This window comes from Pimephales promelas, chromosome 24 (genome assembly GCF_988280905.1).
Source record: "Pimephales promelas chromosome 24, fPimPro1.hap1.1, whole genome shotgun sequence".
NCBI classification, from domain to species: Eukaryota; Metazoa; Chordata; class Actinopteri; order Cypriniformes; family Leuciscidae; genus Pimephales; species Pimephales promelas.
Genome location: NC_142792.1, coordinates 15,022,858 through 15,047,411, shown reverse-complemented (window position 1 = coordinate 15,047,411; position 24,554 = coordinate 15,022,858). Strand labels below are relative to the sequence as shown.

Below are 24,554 nucleotides of genomic sequence, written 5' to 3'. Positions count from 1 at the left end.
AGAAAAACGGCTGTGCTATGAACAATGTAGAAAGTTCCTCTAATTTCAAAAGTGTGGTTCCTCTAATTTTTAAAGAAAAAAAGAAAACGACCGCCAGATGGAGCAGTAAACACGGAAGTAAACAGCTTTCCGTAAACTCTGTACATTTATTTATGTTAAAACTATTATATATAAGTTACACACATTTTTTTTACAACAAATAATTTAGATTTTTAAAATGTTAAACCGACGGTTGGATTTGTCCATAGTTGCATCAAACATGGATTTAAAACAACCCACCATTTTTAGAGCGTAAATGTCTTAAACATGCTTTAGTTTATTTTTTTTTAACGTAGTGTGTTTTGACGTAGTTTTTCTAAGTATTAAATTAATACGAAATGCATTTTTTTTTTTCGTGTAAAGTTTCTCCGGATGTTGAGAGTGAGTGTTTCCGGTACTCGTGGCCGGGTGACAGCAGAGCTGCTCGAGACCAGCAAAGATGATCTCCCTCACCGACTCTCAGAGTAAGAATAATACATCCTGTCTCACTGACAGCTTCTCGTAAGACAACGTCTATTGTCAGTGCATTCATCTAGAAAGCCTGTTGTTTATAATTCCGCCTGTCTTAATGTTTATGAGTAAATACATTATGCAGGTGCGATCAGCTGTCACAACACCAGTAATAAGTCTAACGTAAAATCATTGGAAGACATATTTATTAATGATAATATCCGGCAAGATAGATAAATAATTTTTAAAGACAATATTTTTGGGATTCTTCGATTCTGATTCTACTTAAAATACTGATTCATTGCTTGTTATAAATGTTATCTTCTTTGCTAATTTATGTAATGTAAGTTTACCAAAATACAAACCGGTTTTTTTTCTGTGTTTTTTAAAAAATAAAAATGTATCTTAATACTATTAACGTTATACATCCAATAAATAAGAAAGCAAGTCGAACGACTTTATTTTTTTCAGCCAATCATTGTTAATTCTTTTTTTCTCATGCGTATTTCAAAGACATTTAACATATCGTTATTTTGTATACAAAATTATATATCAAAGTAATTGGAAGTAGTCAAAAAAAAATATTCGGCCTTAAAAACCGCTTTAATGTTGACAGTGACTAGCTAAATTAAGACAGAACAATCATATCTACACAATTTCATATGATATAGGCATAGGATATAGGACATTGCGCGACATATAATAAATATGATTGTTAATATTTTACAATAAGGTTTTCATTTGTTAAGATTAGTTAACTGCTTTAGTTAACATGAACTAACAATAAACAATACTTTTACGGCATTTACTACTACAATTTTATAATCAAAAGTAGTATCCGTTAACATTAACATTAGTTTATGCAATGTAAACAAACATGAAAATTTTTATTATCACTAACAAAGGTTAATAAACGCTGTGAAATGTTTATTGTTAGTTCATAATGCATTAATCAATGTTAACAAATGAGACTATTACCATATTCATGCAAATTATATTATTTGAATACAAATTGACACTGTTAAAATGCATTTAAATATCTTTATATTAGTATAAGGTATGGCTTTCACTCTCTCAACAGAAATTGGAATGGGGCTAACAGGATTTGGGGTGTTTTTTCTGTTCTTTGGGATGATCCTGTTTTTCGATAAAGCCCTTCTTGCCATAGGAAACGTGAGTGGCCTTATTATGTTGTCATTAATATTTCAATTATAAGACTAACTATTTTATGTGTTACATTATAGTCATATTCAAATATTTAATATATATGTATTTGACATTTACGTGTTTGTATTCCTTAACTATTATTAAATGATATTATTTAAATTGTGTGTGTGTGTGCGCGCGCAGTCAATTACATAAATAGTATATTTACACACGTTTGTTTGCTTTCTGAGATCGGTTTCTTTTGTACAAGTTGTAAATGGCATCAACACATTGTTCATATCCTTCAGTTGTGCTGCTTTGACCTGCTATTGAGTGTCATTTCATAATAGCTAAAAAAAAACCCCACTTGTGTTCATTGTGATACATAAGTACAGATCTTTCTCTCTCACCTGTCTCTCGGTCTTCATTGGTCTCAGATCTTGTTTGTTATCGGCCTGGCGTTTGTAATCGGGCTGGAGAGGACGTTCAAGTTCTTCTTTCAGAAGCACAAAATGAAAGCCACCAGCTTCTTCTTAGGAGGCGTCTTGGTGGTGCTGATCGGGTGGCCCATCGTCGGAGTCGTCCTAGAGTTTTATGGCTTCTTTCTTCTATTCAGGTAGTTTTTACAGGATTAAGAAGCCCTTACCCAGGCAAATTATTCAAAATAACTAGTAGCTAATTAGCAATGTTAGGTATCACTTTACTTGAAGGGGTGTGCATTTTGATAACATGACACCTTCATAATCATGACATGACATGTTTGTGACAACTGTCATTACGCGTCATTCGCTCCGTTATGACAGGTAACAAGTTATGATGTTATGGTTTGTCAAGATGTCATAACAAAGACATCTTAATGTCATATTTGCATTCAAAATGTCATTATTGAGCGAAAGACGCTTAATGACAGTTGTAATAAACATGCATAAACCCTACTTCATATTCAATATGTCATGCCATGGTTATGAAGGTGTCATGTCAGTCTAATGCACACCCCTTCAAGTAAAGTGTTACCCAATGTTACAGTTCGACTGCTTTTTAAATGGCTATACTGTAGATATTAAATCCAGATAAACGAGACAACAAAATGGAAATTAAATGAACACTTATTTCGCACAATATTATATTAAAATGTATGGCGACACTGTAGTTTAGGGTCCAATTCTCACTATTAACTAGTTGCTTGTTAGCATGCATATTACTAGGATATTGGCTGTTTATTAGTACTTATAAAGCACATATGAAGAGTTCAGATGCAAAAGCCTCTAAGTGCCATTTGAAATTTTCTTCTAGAATGATCATTTTTATCAAGCTTGTATATTTAAGTTCAGTAATTTCACTTAAATGGCAATGGTAATTACCTATTAATTGTTATTTAAGTGAAATTACTGAACTTAAATATACAAGCTTGATAAAAATCATCATTAAAGAAGAAAATTTCAAATGGCATTTAGAGGCTTTTGCATCTGAACTCTTCATATATTAATGACTTATTCTACATCCCCAACTACCTTACTAACTATTAATAAGCAGTAATTAGGAGTTTATTGAGGCAAAAGTCATAGGTAATAGTGAGAATTGGACCCTAAACTACCATATGTAGAGTGACCACATGTACATTATTAAAATGTTAGTTTCTCTTTTTGCCAGTTACAAAATTGACAGATGGACTGTCTGTCAACTTTGTAACTGGCAAAAAGAGGAACTAACATTTTAGATCAATGGTAATGCAATGGCGATAACCTCAAAATGATCCCACGTAAATAACTGCTGATTATATCCGGGTGTTTGTCCTTCTCTTCATGTGTAGGGGATTCTTTCCAGTGGTCATAGGCTTCATCAGGAGGATTCCTGTGCTGGGATATATGCTGAATCTTCCCTTCATTAGTGGGGTGAGTTTTACTCTGCAGGGTGATGAAGAGGAGAGTGGATGGTTGCACTTTTTCCTCTCGTGCTTTTATTTCTATGCAAGGATCCTCTGCGATTGAAGTGAATTTAAAGGGATAGTTGACTTTGAAATTAATTTTGGATATGTTTTAGCTTACCTCAAGGGCATCCAAGATGTAGGTGTCTTTGTTTCCACAGTATTTTCAATTTTGTTATTTTTAGGTCAAACCGTTGTCTGTCAGTCATATAATGGAGGTCTATGGGGTCCACCTCAAAGGACCCCAATTAAAAGAGGTAAAAACGATATAAATACTGTTCGTTTTCTCACACAAACCGCTTGTTTCGTGTCTTAGGCCATAAATGTGTACTTACATTTACGAGTCATTAAATCATGTTTAATTTGGACTTCTCTGTGCATGCTCTTTGAGTTGGACCCCATAGACCTCCATTATATGACTGAGACACGAACGGTTTGACCTAAAAATATCAAAATTGAAAATACTGTGGAAAAAAAGACATTGAGGCAAGCTAAAACATATAAAAAATTAATTTCAAAGTCAACTATCCCTTTAACACGTGTTTTAACCAGGCACAGTGCGATAAAGTAACAAGTTATAAAAAAAAAAACCACTCTTTTGCTGTAACAAACATGAGCAGTCATCAGTTCTGATTGGATGTGATTGTGCTAGCATTTACACTGTTAGTGTGGACAGACACATTATCAACTTGTGATGTCACGTCTGGTTAGGACACATGTAAATTCACTTTAAATGCTTTTGCTTGCTTTAGCAGCTATGAGACTAACAGGCTTTTTCCACTAAATCTAATACAAATCTTTGAAAACAAGTTATATTGCTGTTTAAATATATTTCAAATATTCTGTTTCATATATTTTCAAAAATATGTATTATTATTAACAGTTTTATTCAGCAACCTAAGATTCTATTTCTATTCTATTTAACTTTCAAAAATCACAAAAATCTTAGGCAGCACACCTGTTTTCAACATTGATAATAATAAATGTTTTTTTGAGCTGCAAATCAGCATTTTAGAATTATTTCTGAAGGATCATGTGACATTGAAGACTGGAGTAATGATGCTGAAAATTCACAGGAATAAATTTTAAAATCTATTAAAATAGAACATTTTAAATTGTAATATTTCACAGTATATTTTGATCAAATAAATCGTTTTTTTATATCTATTGCTAGATCATAGGTTTTGGATAACAAGCATTTAGATAAACACTTTTTTTGGGCAGTATTTCTACCTGTTTTCACCTTAATGTGAGCAAAGAGGCTCTTGCGAGTGTCTTTCACCCTGTGTTTGTTGTTCTTTTAAAGCCTTCCTAAGGCTGAGCGGACAGAGAGCCATCTTGGTCAGTCACTGCTAATTCTGTCTTGCATGTGAGCATGAATTATGCCGTTCTGTGTGCACTGAATATTTTAATTGATAAATGCGCCATGAACCAGATGAGATATCATAATTTTATATATATATATTATATATATAATATTTTTTTCTTGAAAGCGTCCTAATCCTTTCATCATTTTCTGTTGTCGTTTCTCCAGTACGTGGACAAAATGAGTGAAAGCAACAACATGGTTTAACAGACTCTTTTTGACGACTTATTTATGATGGATTTTCTAAAGCTTTACCTTACAACAGCCTTGTAAAGTATAGAGCTCGTATTACCGGAGCTTTATATTCAGGACGACCGAGAGATATTTCCGTCAACGAGAAGCAAACTGTGCCGCGTGGAAAAGAAGCCACACCTTCGTCTGCCAGATCTATAGACAGCATCACTGCATCCCAGAAGAACTTTGCCCTACTTTATAAACGCACACTTCATAAAGTTAACGGGTGTCCTCCCATGAGGAAAGGTTAGTTGGATGTGTAGAAGAGACTTCTGGAAGTCTGTATTCTGTTACAAAAATGGCCTTGTTACACGGTGGTGTCTGTAGTTGTATTTTAAAGATGGAGGAGAAGGATGACTTTAATTTCTTGGTTTTCTATCACAAGTGTGATATTTACACTTTCTTACTAAATGAAACTGTTACTTTGTATCTGACTGGCATAGTTGCTGTTATTATTATTAATTATGTTCTTTCTCTGTCTTAAATGCACTTCCAGCTGTTGTCACTATAAATCTGAACATTGGAATAAAAAAAAAAAAGTTTAGCCGCCACTAAATTTTGTAAATATAAATAAAAAAAATCCTGATTTTGAGTTTTTATTTCTTTATTAAATATTGGGGGTATACTGTAAAAATAAATGAAAAATAATTGCTGTACCAATTGTACACACATATATACAGTATGTGTGTGTATATATATATATATATATATATATATATATATATATATATAAAGGCTGTCAAATGATTAATCGCATCCAAAATAAAAGTTATTTTTTACATAATATGTCCGTTTTTATATATATATATATATATATTATAGTGTATATATATATATATATATATATATATATATAAACATTATATATAAATATAATTATATTTATATATAAAATATATTAGATATAAATTAAATATTATATAAATATTAATTTTTTTTCCTAAATATACATGTGTGTGTATTTATATATATATATATATATATATATATATATATAAAAAATAATTATACACAGTGCACCGACATAGTATGTAAACACAAACTTTTATTTTGGATGCGATTAATCGTTTGACAGCCCTAAAAAAATAAAATAAAAATGTGTGTGTATATATATATATATATATATATATATATTATATTTTTTTAAATTTGTTTTATTTTTTCTTTTGGAAATCTGAAGAATGGTAATTAAAGCATTAAAGTATTTTGTCTTTTTTTTACAGTGAGTGAGGAATGAGACTTGTTTTCTTCTTCAACCTAGTTTTGACTGAGATTTGTCGCTTGTAATCATCTATTTCAGAGACCATACATATATAAGGTTGTTTCTCATCCATTATTCCCTTCAAGAAGAGACATAAATTACAAGCAGAGCCCAGCAGATATTTATATATATGGGAAACCCCATCAGCCGCACTCTGTTCATTCATAAAAAACGATTAGCTGGTGTATTTGAGACGCTTCATTGCTGAAGGTGTAAACATATCAATACTTTCCGCCTTCTTCTTTTCATTACTTACTATTAAAAGTCCACATGAATGAAATTTTCCCTTCGGCAAAGCATCTTAACTTACAGATGTGCGTCTTCAAACGTCATAGCAATAATGTAGGTTTATTATTTTTAAGGAAGGGTTAACTAATGGTTCTGAAAGGTTTGTGGTCCGGCCCCGCCGTGAATCAATGGGACTTGACCTATAGCTGAAGACTAATTCATTCAACATTCCCCCACCCTGATGATTATAAATATCAAGAACGGACTTCACAGTCTTCACTCTTGATCTTTCCTTTGAGACTCAACAGCTGAAGAGGACGTCTGACACTATGAAAGTAAGTCCACATTAATGCTTGCATTCGTCCCGAACACTTTCAGCAATTGAATCATTTTAATATTAGGAATTTTGATACTTTTGTTCACAATATAACTAAGGCTGAAGAGAAAAGACACTGTTTTAAAAGGCTAATGGGAAATGATCAATTTGAACATGACTTCACCTTTCCAGGATTTAAGGACTCTTGCGGCGTACGCACTTGCGCTCTTACTTCTGGCAACATTCGTGTCCCATTCCTGGAGTGCGCCCAAGGTAATGAGATCCATCGTATTATACTTTAAATACTGTTTAATTTGCCTAAACATTTATTTTACTTGTGTCATTAGTTTTTACTTCATAAAAATATTTTATATTTTTAAATAATAATTAATTCTGTTCTACATGAAACAGAGCATATATATATAATTTATTATATATATTATTTTTTATTAAAGGGCAGTTTTCAGCGTCGGAATTGGACACCCCAAGCCATGTTATATCTGAAAGGAACACGTAAGTTACAGCTGTTTTTATAACTATATTTGTGTCTAAAACTGCATATATGATCCATTTAGTTCAATATGCTTTTGAATTAACTTTTCACGTTTATTATAGAGGGGCGGCGCTTTGTGTCAGAAGACAGAAATGAAGGGGACTTGTATGACACAATACGCTTGGGTATGAATTATTAATTATATATCTCATAATTTAAACGTAACTGTTATTTATGCAAAATGTGAGCTAGTAAATACATGTAAAAAATACTTTCATGATTTATCACAACTTTTTCACTTTAGTCTCTTAATAAAGTTTCTATTTATTAAACAAATCTCTATTGTATTAAGTCAAAATTTTGAAAATGTAAGTTAAACCAAAAATCATTTTTTACAGTGTACTTCTAATGCAATTACTCTGCAGCATGAACGCTAATGTAAACTGTAAACTCTCTCTACAGAGTCACGCAGCCAAAACACAGAAAACCTGAGCATGTCTAAAGCGGCTGCATTTCTCTTAAATGTTCTCCAGCAAGCCAGAGACCAGAGTGAGCCTTACTGAAACCAGCTAAAAGAGCTCGAACAACTCACTCTTACATATGAATCATGTGAAATTTAATGTCTTCAAGTTCACCCTCAGCTACGATGATGCCCGTGTTTAACTTCTCTGAAGGTTCATCATTTAATGTTCAACACTATTAGAGTAACACTCGAGTAATGTGGGGTCCAGATCGTTCTACTGTACGTGGACTTGGACTGATCATTTAAGTAACACAAGGAATAGAGCAAAGGCATTTTAATTTCTTTTTTGTTGAAATAATGGATTGTTTTTTCAAGACATATCATCTTGGAAAAGAGACTATTTATGATGATTGAAATTCTGTACAGATTCGTTGTTTCCTTTTCATTTTTCTCATGTTAAATCAACGGCCTGTAAAATACATATTTGAGAATGTCTGAACTTTTTCTCAATTAATTAAACTAAATTTGCACTGATAACTGCTACCATGAGTGAGACTATTTTTTTGGTTGCGCTTTATTTTAAGATGTCCTTGTTACAGTGCAATTATACCATTGTGTACAAACTCAAAGCAATATTAATAAACAGCTTGGTTTATGTAGTTATGCATAATTTACATAGTGCGTATAACAAGGATACTAAAATGTCCAACTTTTTAACAAAACATGGATGGGATGTTTTACATTTCTGCACATTAATGTTGTTATTAAAACTTTGCATCGCTTGGAAATATATAAAAGTATGTTATTGGGGAAAATACATCCGATTTTGTTTTACATTTTCTCTATTACAGCCTCATGGCTCCGACATACCAAAAATAAAAATAGCCCACTAATATCTCACCAATGATATTTCATACAGTGGACTGTCTGAGACTTAATAGTGAAAATGTTTTTGTTTTTTCTATATTTTTATTACATACTCTATTATCAGTAAAGCATTATGATATAAACAAATGACAAATGAGTAATCAGCATTTTCCATTTTAAATAGAATTAGTTACTTTTTTTAAAGTGTCCATGTATTACAGTCTAATTATACATTTAAGTACCAAGTAATAATAATTAACCACATGTACTTACTATATGAGGCTTATTTGCATGTACTTACGCATAATTTATAGTTATTACCACAGTACCTGTAAAATAAAGAATTTTAAACAGCAAATGTTACACATTTTACATGTACTTGCTATAGTAATAATAGTAAACAATGCATAATAACATGCAACTAACCATATAAAATGCATATTTACACTGTAACAAGGACACCCTAAAATAAAGTGTAACCCAAATCTTTTTGACATGATCTCAGACTTTTGAACGCCACTGTAAGTTCAAGATTTGGTGATATCGGTAATCCATGTAAAAGCTGTAGCACATTCTCAAAGGCTAGCAGGTGTAAATATGCCCGGGCTACAGGAGCAGGAGTTGTGCGGATCCTAATTCCCATTTTCCAGCGGTTGTTCCCCCTTACCCTCAGGCTCCGCACCCAGAGTGAAAGGAGCCTTGATGTTCTGCCTGTCCCTCTCGGCCTCCTCGTCTTCGTCATAGGTGTCGTCATCTTCCTCGTCGCTGTGGTGAGGGGTGGAGTGGAGGGAAGCTGACGGGGATGGAGGGACGGATAAGGGTCGCGGGTAACGGAAACCGTGCGTCTGTGCAAACAAAAAGATTCAGTCACTCATACTGATTCTGAAATAATGGAAAAACAATAAACTTTTTGATTCAGTGATTTTATACATCTGTCTTACTTTAATTTTCTGTGTGTGTAGTCTTTTTAAAACATGTGATTGAGCTCAAATGGGAATCAAGTCGTTTTCCTGAGCAGGTAAATGTTATCCTGTCAATTAAACTCAAGAACGAAGCTCAACTGAGGGGCATCCTCATCACTCAGGAGTGTTAGATGTCATACAGTACATTCAATAACAGAGCAGAGAGACGAGGCGAAACTCAAAATAAAGTTTTTGCTCATAATCAGCATTAAACTGCCATGCTGATATGATTTAATGATGTCCTATATGCGTGTATTTGAGTGATTTTTGTAATTATTTCTTACATTGAAAAACAATGTAAAAGTCCTTACTGTCAATTTTGATCAATTTAAAAGCACCCATGCGTAATAAAAGTATTATTAGTATTATTATTTTTAATCTTACTGACCCCAAATTTTGAATAATGGTGCATATAAATGTCCTTGAAACTAAGCACACAGCTTAGAAGTAGTGTCACTGTCAGTGCTAGAGCATTATTGTGCATGTAGAATGAGAAAGTGTGTGTGTGTTAGCAGGGCTCACCGGTGTGAGGTTCAGATGGTCCATTTTGAATTTCGCAGGGAAGGATCTGCTGAGGGCCAGATGCCTGGCTTGCTTGTAGAACTGAGCAGAGAGAAACAAACACAACCAATGAAATAAAGGTGAATCACACCCGAGTACTCAGAGGTGAGAAGATACTCACCCGTCCGAGGTATCGCCAGTCCAGCAGGTCAGAGAGTCTCTCCGTTCGGTTGCGTTGGATTATTCGCTGTCTGCGCGACTTCTGGCAGAACGAAAACATGAACTGAGTCAGCTGGTTACACGACTCGTCTGCAGAACGGAATCGCCGGTCCACAATGTAGATTCCTAAAACATTGATTAATTCAAACATTTAATAGGCTGCGCAAATAGATTTGGAAAGCAGCGACTCGTTGATTCACTCACCATATTCAGACGGGTCGGAGACATGTTCCTCCATGAAACAGCCAAACCCGGATAGATTGGTGGTTACGCTGGGAATTCCCATTACAGTACACTCACCTGAACACATCATATTACAGATGATGATCAACAAGAGTCATATGCAATACATGTTTATCCTAACCTGACAAAAAAGGTAAAAAAAAATCTGCTTTTTAAATATACTGTGTATGTGACCCTCGACCACAAAACCAGTCATATGGGTCAATTTTGTTCAATTGAGATTTATACATCACCTGAAATGTGAATAAATAAGATTTCCATTGATGTATGGTTTGTTAGGATATGACAATATTTGTCTGGGATACTACTATTTGAAAATCTAGATTCTTAGGGTTTAAAAAAAATCGAAACATTGAGCTCGGCTCTCTTTGGTCTCGGACTCGACTCTCTTTGGTCTCGGTCTCGACTCGGACTCGACTCTCTTTGGTCTCGGTCTCGACTCGGACTCGACTCTCTTTGGTCTCGGTCTCGACTCGGACTCGACTCTCTTTGGTCTCGGGCTCGACTCGGACTCGACTCTCTTTGGTCTCGGGCTTGACTCGGACTCGACTCTCTTTGGTCTCGGGCTTGACTCGGACTCGACTCGGACTCGACTCTCTTTGGTCTCGGGCTTGACTTGGACTCGACTCGGACTCGACTCTCTTTGGTCTCAGGCTTGACTTGGACTCGACTCAGACTCGACTCTCTTTGGTCTCGGGCTTGACTCGGACTCGACTCGGACTCGACTCTCTTTGGTCTCAGGCTTGACTCGGACTCGACTCGGACTCGACTCTCTTTGGTCTCGGGCTTGACTCGGACTCGACTCGGACTCGACTCTCTTTGGTCTCGGTCTCGACTCGGACTCGACTCTCTTTGGTCTCGGTCTTGACTCGGACTCGACTCGGACTCGACTCTCTTTGGTTTCGGGCTTGACTCGGACTCGACTCTCTTTGGTCTCGGGCTTGACTCGGACTCGACTCGGACTCGACTCTCTTTGGTCTCGGGCTTGACTCGGACTCGACTCGGACTCGACTCTCTTTGGTCTCGGTCTCGACTCGGACTCGACTCTCTTTGGTCTCGGTCTCGACTCGGACTCGACTCTCTTTGGTCTCAGGCTTGACTTGGACTCGACTCTCTTTGGTCTCAGGCTTGACTCGGACTCGACTCGGACTCGACTCTCTTTGGTCTCGGGCTTGACTCGGACTCGACTCGGACTCGACTCTCTTTGGTCTCAGGCTTGACTCGGACTCGACTCTCTTTGGTCTCGGGCTTGACTCGGACTCGACTCGGACTCGACTCTCTTTGGTCTCGGGCTTGACTCGGACTCGACTCGGACTCGACTCTCTTTGGTCTCAGGCTTGACTCGGACTCGACTCTCTTTGGTCTCGGGCTTGACTCGGACTCGACTCGGACTCGACTCTCTTTGGTCTCGGGCTTGACTCGGACTCGACTCGGACTCGACTCTCTTTGGTCTCGGGCTTGACTCGGACTCGACTCGGACTCGACTCTCTTTGGTCTCGGGCTTGACTCGGACTCGACTCGGACTCAACTCTCTTTGGTCTCGGGCTCGACTCGGACTCGACTCTCTTTGGTCTCGGGCTCGACTCGGACTCGACTCTCTTTGGTCTCGGTCTCGACTCGGACTCGACTCTCTTTGGTTTCGACTTAGACTCGACTCTCTTTGGTCTCGGGCTCGACTCGGACTCGACTCTCTTTGGTTTCGGTCTCGACTCGAACTCGACTCTCTTTGGTCTCGGTCTCGACTCGGACTCGACATTCTTTGGTCTCGAGCTCGACTCGGACTCGACTCGAGTGAGCTGGTCTCGACTACAACACTGTTTTGAGCACCAGCAATTCTAAAAATAATGTCCGTGTACATTCACATTCTATGCCAAAGACTGAAAAGAGAAAACGAGCATGGCTTGCACCACTTAAGTTAAAACACTCTCCAAAATGGTATATACGAACTTCACCCCAATCAGGAGCTGTAACATAACATAAATGTGAGCGGCGATCTGTTTTCATTGTAGCTAACCTTGGGTCGCTTCATCATCTACGCACTCATTACACTTTGAAGGGTGAGGCACTGAGAAAAGACGATCATTGCGACACTGTGAAGTGATGGCACTATGGAGCCATGTGCTTTTCCAAACCCCTTTCATATGTTTAACATTACATTTTCATTTGACTAGAAATACAGGAGATCAGAAATATGAAGCCAATCCTGATACAAGTCAGGCAAAATGTCTACATTCAGGAAAAAAAGGTGGATATTCAATTGCTACTTTGTTTTTTGATTTGGAGCCATATTAATGTATAAAAGCAGCCAGCAGCCATATCACCCTGTAGCCCAAGACTGGTTGCCCGTTAAAGCTAAGCAGGGCTGAGCCTGGTTAGTACCTGGATGGGAGACCTTCTGAGAAAGCCAGGTTGCTGCTGGTAGAGGTGTTAGTGTGGCCAGCAGGGGGTGCTCACCCTGTGGTCTGTGTGGGTCCTAACACCCCAGTATAGTAATGGGGACACTATGCTGTCAAAAAGAGCACCGTCCTTCGGATGAGACGTTAAACCGAGGTCCTGACTGTCTGTGGTCATAAAAAATCCCAGGATGTCTTTCGTAAGAGCAGGGGTGTAACCCCGGCATCCTGGCCAAATTTGCCCAGTAGCCTCTTTCCATCATGGCCTCCTAATCATCCCCATATACACCAATTGGCTTCATCACTGTCTCCTCTCCATCAGTAAGCTGGTGTGTGGTGAGCGTTCTGGCGCAATATGGCTGCCGTCGCATCATCCAGGTGGATGCTGCACACTGGTGGTGGTTGAGGAGATCCCCCCCTTCTATGTGAAGCGCTTTGAGTGTCCAGAAAAGCGCTATATAAATGTAACGAATTATTATTATTATTATTATAAAATCGAGCTGTCAATATTTATGTTAATGTTGAGTGACGAAATGCTGAATGCAAGATTGTGACCAAATCAAAGATGTGAAAGGTACTAAAATGCTAAACCTGGCGTGTAGCCCCATGGTTCATAGTAGGATGGAAACACTCCCAGATGGCAGCCGCGCACAAACTCCTCATAGTCCATGGGCAGCAGGGGACTGGTGGAGGACAGGAACTCCGGATGGAAAATAATCTGACAAATACTGACAATTAATACTTCAAGGCCATACATACACACATTTTTATAAAGATTTACCACAACTCAATCCATCCAACACATCTTTATTGCATCATGTGATGCACTTAACATGAACTCAAGACAACCAAGGCTTTTACAGGGCTTAGCAATAATTATGACCTAGGGTCAGTAGATAAAACTGAAACGTGCTGTGAATCTCTACTGTCTAAATCTACTGGGGTCAGACAAAGTGAACAGCACACCTTCACTCGGTCATTGCGTCCATTGAAGAGGCCGATTCGGCGGATGTTACTCAGGATGGGGTCTGTGGAGTCATCCAGCATGTTGTGAGTTGTTACTGGAGGGAGAGAGTGTCTCTATGAAAGACAAAGACATGAATGTCATGAACGTAATTGCAGGTGAGTGTCAACGGAAGTGTATAAAAGGTTAACAAATCATGAAATCGGCGATCCATAAGCAGTCGTTGAATAAAAATCACAAGGTTCAAAGTTTATAAACTATCTTTCTATCAAAATTGGATGCCTGCTCTGCACTTACTTGCACCATTTCAATGGTTTCTAATATACATTATTCTTGCTATTAAATTCCAGAGACTGAGTCATAGGAAAAGAGTGAGTGGACTTTAACTCTACTCTCATTCCTTATTATAAACAAACACCAACACTAACAGATCGATTTCTCTCCTTCGGTAGCTCCCTGAAGTATTGATACCCAAATAAATCTAATCGGAGTGGCTGTATATTGACGTTCTGCTCATAACACTGCCATTAAGACGCTGTAGAATAAATCTCGGAAACACATTCAATCTATCGACCGCAGGCAGTCAGGTTAAATACGTCACAGAGCCCTGTAACACAAACCGCTCTGCCGCCAGTAATCCAGTATGATGCAGGGGATTCCTCCACAGATTTACAGAGGCTTAGTATGTCGATATTCACTATAACCTCAGCCTGACCTTTGATTACAGTCCATTCATGCAAAACAGATGCAGGGCAGGAGAGAATGAATGAAACCCCCCTGAAAACATTTACTCATTAATTCACGTCCATCTTTAGACCCGTAGTTTGTCCTAAAATATGATTAAGTGATGTTCTCAAAAAAAGAGAAATATTAGATTAGATTTTACGGAATAAAATAAATCAAAACTACATACAAGTTTAATACATAAAGATAATCCTGAAAGAGTTTATTTTGTGATAATGCATACCTCGGTTGTAACGAGTGTTTATTTCAGTCAAAGTTGCTCTTCTAACAGCTTTAATCAGTCGGCCCATTTTTCTCTGACCTCTAGCATCAACAAGGCATTTTCGCCCATACTGGCATCACACCATTTTTTGTAAACCCTAGAAACGGTTATACGCAGTGTTGTAGTCGAGACCACCTCACTCGAGTCCGAGTCGAGACCCAGACCAGAGAGAGTCGAGTCCGAGACCAGAGACGGTCGAATCCGAGTCGAGACCAGTGAGGGTTGATTACCTAATTTACTTTTATTTACTTAGAGAAATCTTTTTTTTTTTTTTTTTTTACTGAATTTACTTCGAGTTTAAAAAATATGATCAGTTTAGGGTAAAAAGGCCACATAGTAGGTGGTGTTAAAAGTAATTTTATTACAATTTGTCATGCGCAGTTGCGCACTAGAAAATCACCAATTACTGGGCGTGTCAATCAATTTAAAGAAATATTTTATTAACATACATTAATAATCATGAAAAATATTTTGAATTGAACTCGAGTGGACTCGGGAATAAGTCCGAGTCCAAAAAAAAAAAATGTTCGAGTACGAGTCAATTCCGAGTCCAAATGGACACGAGTCCATGACAAGACCAAGACCATTAAAATATGGTCTCGAGACCGAGTCTCGAGTACTACAACACTGGTTATACGTGAAAATCCCAGTAACTGAGCAGATTGTGAAATACTCAGACCGGCCCGTCTGGCACCAACAACCATGCCACGCTCAAAATTGCTTAAATCCCCTTTCTTTCCAATTTTGACATACAGTTTGGAGTTCAGGAGATTGTTTTGATCAGGACCACACCTCTAAATGCATTGAAGCAACTGCCATGTGATTGGTTGATTAGATAATTGCATTAATACGAAATTGAACAGGTGTTTCTAATAATCCTTTAGGTGAGTATATACATATATCACAGTAATATGGTTAAAGGATTCACTTGGTTATTTTTCATTGTGGCCTCTTGTGATGAAAGAATTGTGCAACATTTTGTCTGACCTGTGTTGCATAAATGGCCCTCTTCATGATTGTGAAATCATCTCTGTCCAGGATTTTGCTCATGTCTGGGATCTCACCCCTGTGAACACAGGAGAGCTTCATTAGATGAGATCCTACAAACACACACACACTTTCTTGCTCCATGATCACACATGGGAAATGACCTATTGACATCACACAATGCCAATATAAATATCTTATAATCTGACAACTCCCAGGGGAAGTGCAGTGTATTCTCATCAACACTTGGTAGACACTGTGAAATATCAACTTGAAGGTTACTCATCCACTCCAGTTTATGACATCAGATGATCATCACTCTTCATCATCACATACTGACAACATTTACGGTCACATTAATTTTGAGCCCTGTTTTTCCAAGTCTGTACAAGGGAGTGTTTACGGAGAGTGGAACCAACCTCAACAAGCCCTCGTAAAGCTTTTTGCCAAACTTCTCCTTCACCGACTGAGCTGTGTCCCTAAGAGACAGAAGAAAAATATATTGGAGAAGTCTTGTACACTAAAGCCATCTGAAAAGAAAAAGCCATTTCATTTTATTGCCCAAGTATATCTAGTGAGAAATCTGATCCAGCATCAGGGAAACTAGAAATTGAGATCTAAAATTAACTCTAGACCCATGAGTAAAATAAATAAAAACCAGGATATCCACCAGAGAGCATCCTCCCCAGACCATTGTCATTCCACCATGAACTGCATTTCCCAGAATCCATTGCCCAGGCTCATTATCCCTGATTATAATCCAAAAACGCCCCCTACACCCTCAAATAGTGTTTTATTTGAGGGGACACCCAGTTGAAGTGGTGTCCGAAACCATAACAGACGTTATTGAGTGCACTTATTCAATCCCACATTGCATAACGAGTGTGTAGCTCAAAGGCTGTCCGAATTCGATCACCCGTTTTCCATTACTCCCTTAAGTGAACTGTTTAGGTGGACTAACATAGGGAATAGTGATTGAGGGTTTAGGGGGGATTTCGGATTCAGCCCCTGCATATATAAACCTGGTTAACTCAGTCACTTATTGCAAAGTCTTGTATGCTATACTACACTGCATTTCTGAGCGCTCGCTGGTTTCCTGTTCGATAGTTTTGAATCTTTGACTGTTTAATTGATTAAGACTAGTAATGAAGGTTATATACTCAAGCAGTTACGCACCACATTTGCTTGCGTACAGCCTGTCCTTTAAGAGACTCCACATTGAAGTTGTTGGTTTTGGCAGGCATGATAAAGAACACAACCACTGTAACGTCACTCTTATGAACCTGTTAGCCAGAACACAAACATACAATTGCTTTGACTAGTATGCTTAAACTAGATAAATGTATTTTATTTAAGAAACTATAAGTACAGCAGTGACTGCTCATACCCTTAGCAAGTAGTTTAATCTGGACAGAGATTCGAGGAACAGGTCTGCTCCTTTATTTGAAAACTCATATCGTCCTGCGATGAAAAAGAACAGGGTCTTTTCCAGATTGAAGTCCAGATAGCTGCCATTGAGAAGAGATATTTTTAAATGATAAGCACCAATATATATATTTAATTATTAGTATTTTTTTTACAAGTGTGTGTGTTATTGTGCAGACAGAAAAGAGATCTAACCCATAGAAGTGACCTCTTACAAACTCCTGGATTTTGGATTTGTTCATGGAGTGCAGGTTCTGGAACTCATGCATGGCTGAGAACTTCCTAACATTCAGGCCGTTTGGGGTGACCACATCTACAAGGACAGTGCATACAAACATGATATTTTCAAAATCATCTAATCAGAAGTTAATTATGCGGCAGATGAGAGGCTTTGTAATACCTGGCTGTCTATGGAGAATGTGATTGGCCTCCACAGCTGTAATCTGCGACACGGTGGTGAAGACATGCGCGGAGTGTACAGCAGCCCTCTCCAAACAGTAGCGATGGTAGATCTGCCTCTCTCCTGCCTCTTGGTCTACGTTAAACTTCGTGGAATCGGAAATAAATATTAGATTAAATTAACAGTTTGAAATGGGGAGACTATGGTCACTTTTGATTTTTTGGAAACTCTTATTTTTATAATAATAAACTTTTAGTCACAATCCTGATAATGAGTCTGATTCTACCATTTTTCATAAATAATGCAACACTAATTTTAAAAAGTGTCAGAGCTTCCCCCCATCAGCAGGTATAGGAAGTCTCTCTGGGGCCAAAAGGCGATAGCATCAGTCGGTAAATCATAAGATGCTGTCAATTATTCTTCAGTCAACCTTCAGGCATGATGACCTTTCCAGCCCCAATTATCACTGCAGTCTACATGCACTCTCACTTGCTCAGTTTCACCTCTAATAAGTGTTCACTACACCAACTAACCTGATTGATTTCTGTGGGGCACACTTTTTTTTGTAGGTTTATTATTATGATTATTATTATGCATTGTAAAAATAGGTGTAAATTAAAAGTTTGTTTGAATGATAATGCACATGTTGGTAGAACCACATTTTAATGTTTATTTATACAGACACTGTGTTACAAGGATAAGGTTTACAGAATATACACACTACCATTCCAAATTTTGGGGTCACTAATGAAGTTTTATAACTTTTATTCAGCAAGGATGCATTACATTGATCAAAAGTGAGGGTAAAGACATTTATAATGTTACAAAAGATTTCTATTTCAAATAAACACTGTTCTTTTGAACTTTAGAAAATATGTCAGGGGTTTCACATAAATAAATTAATTGTTTTCAACATTGATAATAATAAGAAACGTTTCATGAGCAGCAAATCAGCATATCAGAATGATTTCTGAAGGATCATGTGACACTGCAGTAATGGTGCTGAAAATACAGCTTTGTCGTCACAGGAATAAATGTAATTTTAAAATATATTACTGTTTATACTGTAATAATATTTCACTGTTTTTACAGTATTTTGATCAAATAAATGCAGCCTTGGTGAGCAGAAGAGACTTTCAAAAACATTTCTAAAAATCTTACCGTGCATAAACTTTTGAACGGCAGTGTATGTTTGTGTGTGTGTGTATTGGGGCGGATTAACGCATAGGCTAACCTAAACTGTAGCCTTGGGGCCCATGTGATCACACCTCCCTATACATCAGTTTCAGCTGTAAACTCGCACCACATCAGCGTTGTGCCGAATTTTAACTCGCTGACAAACTATTTAGGCCCTCATTAAGGCTGCAACCTGGTTGCCTAATCCTAACCCCAACTGGGGACTCAATAAATTTGGCATAAATATATTATATGTATAATATATTATATTATATTATGTAGGGGGCCTTAGAATATTGTGTTGGACAATGAAGGGCCTTAAAGTCAAAAAGGTTGAGAATCTCTGATGCACAGTGTGAAAAATATCCTCACCTTGTCCAGGTTGTTGTAGAAGTCTGCATTACCAGCGCACAAGTACCGCCCCAGTAGGGTGGCATGTGTGGTAAAAATGGTTGCCATGGGAATCTTGCGGGAGCGGCTCAGTACAAGTCCTGTTCCAGCCTGCCATTCGTGGAAATGAGCGATTACGTTGGGATTGTCCTGAAGTTGGTCTGTTAACTGCAGAAGGAGATTAATCCCAATGTTTGCATCAAACTTAACACACTGTTAAAAATCCAGGCAAGCTCACTAAGAAGGTTGTTAGTGTAAAGTTTACCTCCTTGAAGAACCAGGCCACAAGAGAACCAAAGATGAGCGAGTCGTTGGCCTCCCTGTCGTGATAGGGTAGCCCGATGCTGCATGTGTCCCACAGATCCCCCTTCCAGCGGTCCAGGTTCCAGGCAGCTGCCCCAATATCAAAGAGGATGACGTACGGACTGCCCTCAATCAACCAGCGGCCAAAGTGAACCTGCATGCAGAGAGAAAGTGAAGGCAATATCATCAAAATAGGCAAATATACCATGATGACATAAGGCAACAATACGAAGATTTCTATTCTTGTTGGAATCTATCAAATTATCCAAGACATTTTTTTATGTTCATATATATATATATTTTTTTATTTTATTTTAGTGCCTATGCTGGTGCTGTTAAACTCAAAAAGGATATTTTATCTGTTTCCCCTTACAGGGATCCTCTAGCATCATCTTCTGGTCAGAATGAGACTAATACGCTGTTGAATACATTTAAGAGCTGCTTTATTTTCTGTCTAAATTTTAATACTGTCATATGTTTCTAATACAGCAGGTGTGACGCTCGATCAGCTTTTAAACATTTGTTAATTGGACAAATGACTAAACCCACAATAAACCTGTCCGGTGCCTATATGTGTGTTATGTGGGCATCCTGATAGGATACCAATGACTGTATATGCAATACCTGGCAACCGTTGTTACTCAAGGAGTCCATGGCGGCTTTGATGGCTTGGCTTGGAGGTTCACATTTCTCCACCTGGGTCTTGAAGTTGTGTTCGTAGTAGGGTCCCATCATAAAGTAGTTCTCACCCCATTCATCCACGGTGATTTTTGCTTTAGTCTGAATAACAGTATATATACCCCCCACTGGAGATACACATAGTGTAGGGAACAAAACATTTATGAATGAGAAAATTCACTAAATAAGAAAATGTTTTTCAAAATAAAACTTAAAGGAATAGTTCCCTAAACATGAAAATTAATTTACTCACTTTCAAGTTGTTCTAAACCTGTATGTGTTTCTTAATTCAGTTGAAAACAAATGATGATATTCTCTTCTTTATAACAGTTGACATTGACTGAAAAAAAAAATGACTATGGAAGTTAATGGTTCAACTGTTTGGTTACCGAAATTCTTCAAAATCTCTTCTTTTGTGATCAACAGAACTAAGAAACTCAAACAGGTTTGGAAAAATTGAGTAAATGATGACAGAATTTTCATTTTGGGTGAACTATCCCTTTAAATGGATACATCTGGACATAATATCGTTTTAAAAGGCATTTTGTAACAATAAGATTACATTTAGTATGATATGTACATAATAATATAATAAACAGGGGTTTTCAAATTTAGTTTAGAGAAAAGCAGTGTAAAAAATATATAAATGTATTAATTAATAAAAGAGTTCAACTAATTAAATTTGAAAAATATAAATATAAAATAAATTAATGTAATTTAAAGAATACATTCAGCACAGTCCTACAGAAAAAAAAAACAGAAAGTAAATTAATTGACACATTTTTATTATTATTAATTTTTCCACAGTATTAATTGGGATTTTATATATATATATATATATATATATATATATATATATATATATATATATATATAACGGCCTTTTAAATTTTAGGATGGATCCCCTTGCATGAGGATGATCATATTTGGATTTAAAAGATTGAAACCCTGTGTTCTAAAACGATCCATACAAAAAAGAATTCTCAAAATCTGGTTATTGATCTGGAGCTTAATTTTTAACCTACACGTCCACACTGATACAAAGGTGTATGCTGCTCACATGCATTAACTAAATGACAGCTCTGTCTTGTTGAACTGTTTTCAAGTCTTCTGATAAAGGGGTGAACAATCTTGAGGTCAAACGTGTACACTTTCAGGGTCAAAACACACTACCTCCTTGCTAAGGTTATGCAAGAAATTTAAAAAAAGCATGTATGCTTGGTAATGCAGATAACTGTGAAGTGAGCTTAATTCTTCAGCTTTGAGTATTTTAGCCTAAATTAATTTTAGAAACATTTTTAATTCGTGAACAACAGTAAATTGTAAGTCCTTCCTGAACCATCATGAACACATTACATTATATTTCATTTCCAGCATATAAAAAGATTAGTATTATGCAGTGGAAATTAAGGGAACGGAAATGTATTTTTAAATATTTGTGAGGTAACACTTTATTTAAATGGTCCCTTTTGAACATTTTGTTGAATATAATAATAGGGCCTAAACATGTAAACTAACTCTCATTAGAGTATTAGTAGACTGTCTGCTTATTCTAACATTTTATTTTGAAGGTTCCCCAACAGACATTCTACTAACTATAAGTAACTTTACAACTACATGTCAACCTATTCCACTAACACCTAACCTTACTACCGAGTTGACATGTAGGTGCAACAAAGGGGACCATCAAAATAAAGCATAAGCATTTATGACAAAGGCTAATCTCATTCCTAGCATTTTAGGTGTCAAATTAAATAGGCCTAGCAAAAAATATTATTATTTTACCGGTATACCTATAAATGCACATATAAATGCACTCTAAAATTAAAAGAAAGTGCACAGTGAAAATATACAAATTGTAAGTTCTTACCCTTATTAGTTACTTCCCAGGCGACCTCAAAGAGCAGGAGATCTTCCACAGGTAGACTTTCCTCTTCCCATTGTGGAAGTCCACTTAATGATGTTATTGACAAAGATCTGGACAGTCGCATCTCACAAACTCTTAGAAATCGTTTTTATCCGTCAACTGGAGCTGCAAATGCAAAGGGCCTGAATTACAATTATGTGGTAAAAAAATAACCTAAAACCATCTAAAGAGCCACTGGGACGCCAAATTGTGGTTCTCTTTTAGGTAATGGAGCACCTGGAGACACTTCAGCTCAATGTGAGCTGCTGCTCGATCTATTCCTCTAACCTTTAGTGAAGTCTAAAAAAATCTGCATGTGCACACTGTGTCTAAAGTCCACAGACATCAAGTACCCCTCTGACCCGGGACGATACGTGCACACGCACCCATATAGTACTGCTATATTCATCTTTAGGGCCATCTTATAGCCTACTAGTAAAACAAATAGCATTTTTACCACATCAGTCAGTATGATTCTGAGAAAAACAGAAAAAAGTAAATACAAGTTATGACGCAGGTCTACTCGTGTTTGACGTTTAACTGCTGAACAACATTTGCTATTTAGTTTTAAGAAGAAAATGCACTTTCAGGAGAGTCTTTGTCCATAGATGGATGGATGGATGGATAGAGATAGATAGATAGATAGATAGATAGATAGATAGATAGATAGATAGATAGATAGATAGATAGATAGATAGATAGATAGATATTTTTGCAGAATGTCAACAACATCTTAAACTTAAAACCATTGTATAACTTTCGCTGCATGATGATCAGTTTTATTACCAGAGAAACAGTCCCTACGAGTGTTCAAAAGTCTATTGTAACCATTTAAAAATGACATTTTCACTTTCAATAATTTTTATATATTTACATTTAGGATGTTTGTAGCCTCACAAAACAAGAACAACACTGAAGGCTAAGAGTAAAAAGCTTTTATCAGTGGTCCATCACAAAAAAAAAACCATCCGACCTTTGCATAATTCATACTCACATGCCGCTAAACGACTCTTTATGGCAGGAACATTCTTGTAGTTATGATATCCAGGTATCACCTTATTACCATGCTGAAGGAAAGATAACAATGAAAGTTTACCATAAATTTTTCTCACAAACAGTAATTGACCATGATTGTACAAGATTATTGTGGCTCCATTCATGTTTTCCTGCTACAAAACCCTTATTTTACTTTCATATCATGTTGTTCTCTGGCACAGAATGAGAGAAAACAAATTAAAATGTGTGATGTGTCTACAAACACATAATGTGCTTTTGGTGGGCTTCGGAGGCAAAATTTCAGCAGCTATTTCAATAATCGACTTCAGTGTACAGTTTACCACAGCATTTCCAAGAAGAAGAAGAAAAACCTAACATTTTTTACAGTTGAAATGCTCTGGATGAGGCAACAGGGAGGTCCTATTTTTTTTTTTCAAAGACATTATGTAAAATAAGGTCAGAGGATGTCACCAGCCAAGCTTTATATTGAAGGAGGACAGCAGAGCATGGGTTTGTTCACTGAAGAAAGAAAGCCTCAGCTGTAAGCTTCACAATTCAGCAGTATGAAAATCAAGGCACTGATTCTCTTCCTGTCAGCAATGATCTGTCAGTCCACAGCTATGAGGGCACAATTCACTGACATGGATACACCTGAAGCCAGTCCAGGTAAGGTGATGTATTTCAATCCAAATACATGATTAATAAAGCTTGTTAAAAAGTGTACTGAAAAGGATATCTTACTTTACAGACTCCAATCAGAAGCAGCGCTATCTCTCAATGGAGCGGAGGCAATTTGAGGAGCCAAACGCTTCGGACGACGGAAGCCTTTGCGTTTTCATCCAAGAAAAAGATGAATCGAGTAAAATTTCCTGCAAACATCGATTAACACGCAGTAAATTCAACTACAATCCGTTTGGGCTGCGTTTTGGGAAGCGAAACGAAGCTGCAACTGACTCTGACAGACACAAACACGAGCACCTGCTGCCAATGATACTTTACCTGAGGAAACAATTAGTAACTTCGTGAAAATCACTCTTCATCATTGGGAAGGATGATGTGGTTTGCTTGGTTGAAAACTGTGGGTAATTATTTCAGGCACGCTTTGCCTGTTATGCTTTTATTTCTTAATCATGGGATTTTAAAGCGCATTGTTTCATTGAGGTATTGTATTTGTGCAATAAACGATTTATATTGTTTGATGGCTTTTGCATTGTAATT

The 24,554-nt window shown here is 37.0% G+C and overlaps 4 protein-coding genes across 8 annotated transcripts; 3 read left to right on the top strand and 1 right to left on the bottom strand.

Annotated features, from left to right (window-relative positions):
- The first annotated feature begins 349 nt into the window (after positions 1-349).
- golt1ba (golgi transport 1Ba) lies at positions 350-5,745 on the top strand. Of its 3 annotated transcripts, none has more exons than XR_005622166.2 (6): positions 350-503; positions 1,571-1,662; positions 2,073-2,251; positions 3,446-3,527; positions 4,866-4,928; positions 5,094-5,745. XR_005622166.2 is itself a non-coding variant. In XM_039667573.2 (6 exons), exons 1-5 carry the CDS (start codon positions 479-481, stop codon positions 4,872-4,874), a joined length of 387 nt encoding a protein of 128 aa, XP_039523507.1. In that variant the 5' UTR covers positions 350-478; the 3' UTR covers positions 4,875-4,900; positions 5,094-5,745. The 3 variants fall into 3 exon arrangements, 2 of the variants coding, with proteins under 2 accessions (XP_039523507.1, XP_039523506.1); XM_039667573.2 differs by having other exon boundaries at positions 4,866-4,900; XM_039667572.2 differs by lacking the exon at positions 4,866-4,928.
- Positions 5,746-6,547: 802 nt separating this feature from the next.
- Positions 6,548-8,721, top strand: spx (spexin hormone). 2 transcript variants are annotated; one of them, XM_039668442.2, is made up of 5 exons: positions 6,548-6,983; positions 7,157-7,237; positions 7,420-7,477; positions 7,580-7,642; positions 7,920-8,721. In XM_039668442.2, exons 1-5 carry the CDS (start codon positions 6,978-6,980, stop codon positions 8,018-8,020), a joined length of 309 nt encoding a protein of 102 aa, XP_039524376.2. In that variant the 5' UTR covers positions 6,548-6,977; the 3' UTR covers positions 8,021-8,721. The 2 variants fall into 2 exon arrangements, with proteins under 2 accessions (XP_039524376.2, XP_039524375.2); XM_039668441.2 differs by lacking the exon at positions 6,548-6,983 and having other exon boundaries at positions 7,097-7,237.
- gys2 (glycogen synthase 2) lies at positions 8,240-24,218 on the bottom strand. 2 transcript variants are annotated; one of them, XM_039668436.2, is made up of 18 exons: positions 24,078-24,218; positions 23,335-23,407; positions 22,305-22,466; positions 20,381-20,562; positions 19,719-19,910; positions 19,436-19,621; positions 17,888-18,032; positions 17,683-17,800; positions 17,450-17,570; positions 17,239-17,345; positions 16,482-16,541; positions 16,063-16,141; positions 14,072-14,185; positions 13,697-13,823; positions 10,674-10,769; positions 10,432-10,595; positions 10,272-10,352; positions 8,240-9,632 (listed from the first exon to the last, which is right to left on the bottom strand). In XM_039668436.2, the coding sequence occupies exons 3-18, from the start codon at positions 22,423-22,425 to the stop codon at positions 9,420-9,422; spliced, it is 2,106 nt and encodes a 701-aa protein (XP_039524370.2). In that variant the 5' UTR covers positions 22,426-22,466; positions 23,335-23,407; positions 24,078-24,218; the 3' UTR covers positions 8,240-9,419. The 2 variants fall into 2 exon arrangements, with proteins under 2 accessions (XP_039524370.2, XP_088983213.1); XM_089127087.1 differs by lacking the exons at positions 23,335-23,407; positions 24,078-24,218 and having other exon boundaries at positions 22,305-22,713.
- On the top strand, positions 23,737-24,535 carry kiss2 (kisspeptin 2). The gene is made up of 2 exons (XM_039668440.2): positions 23,737-24,002; positions 24,085-24,535. Exons 1-2 carry the CDS (start codon positions 23,900-23,902, stop codon positions 24,360-24,362), a joined length of 381 nt encoding a protein of 126 aa, XP_039524374.2. The 5' UTR covers positions 23,737-23,899; the 3' UTR covers positions 24,363-24,535.
- The last annotated feature ends 19 nt before the right edge of the window (positions 24,536-24,554 follow it).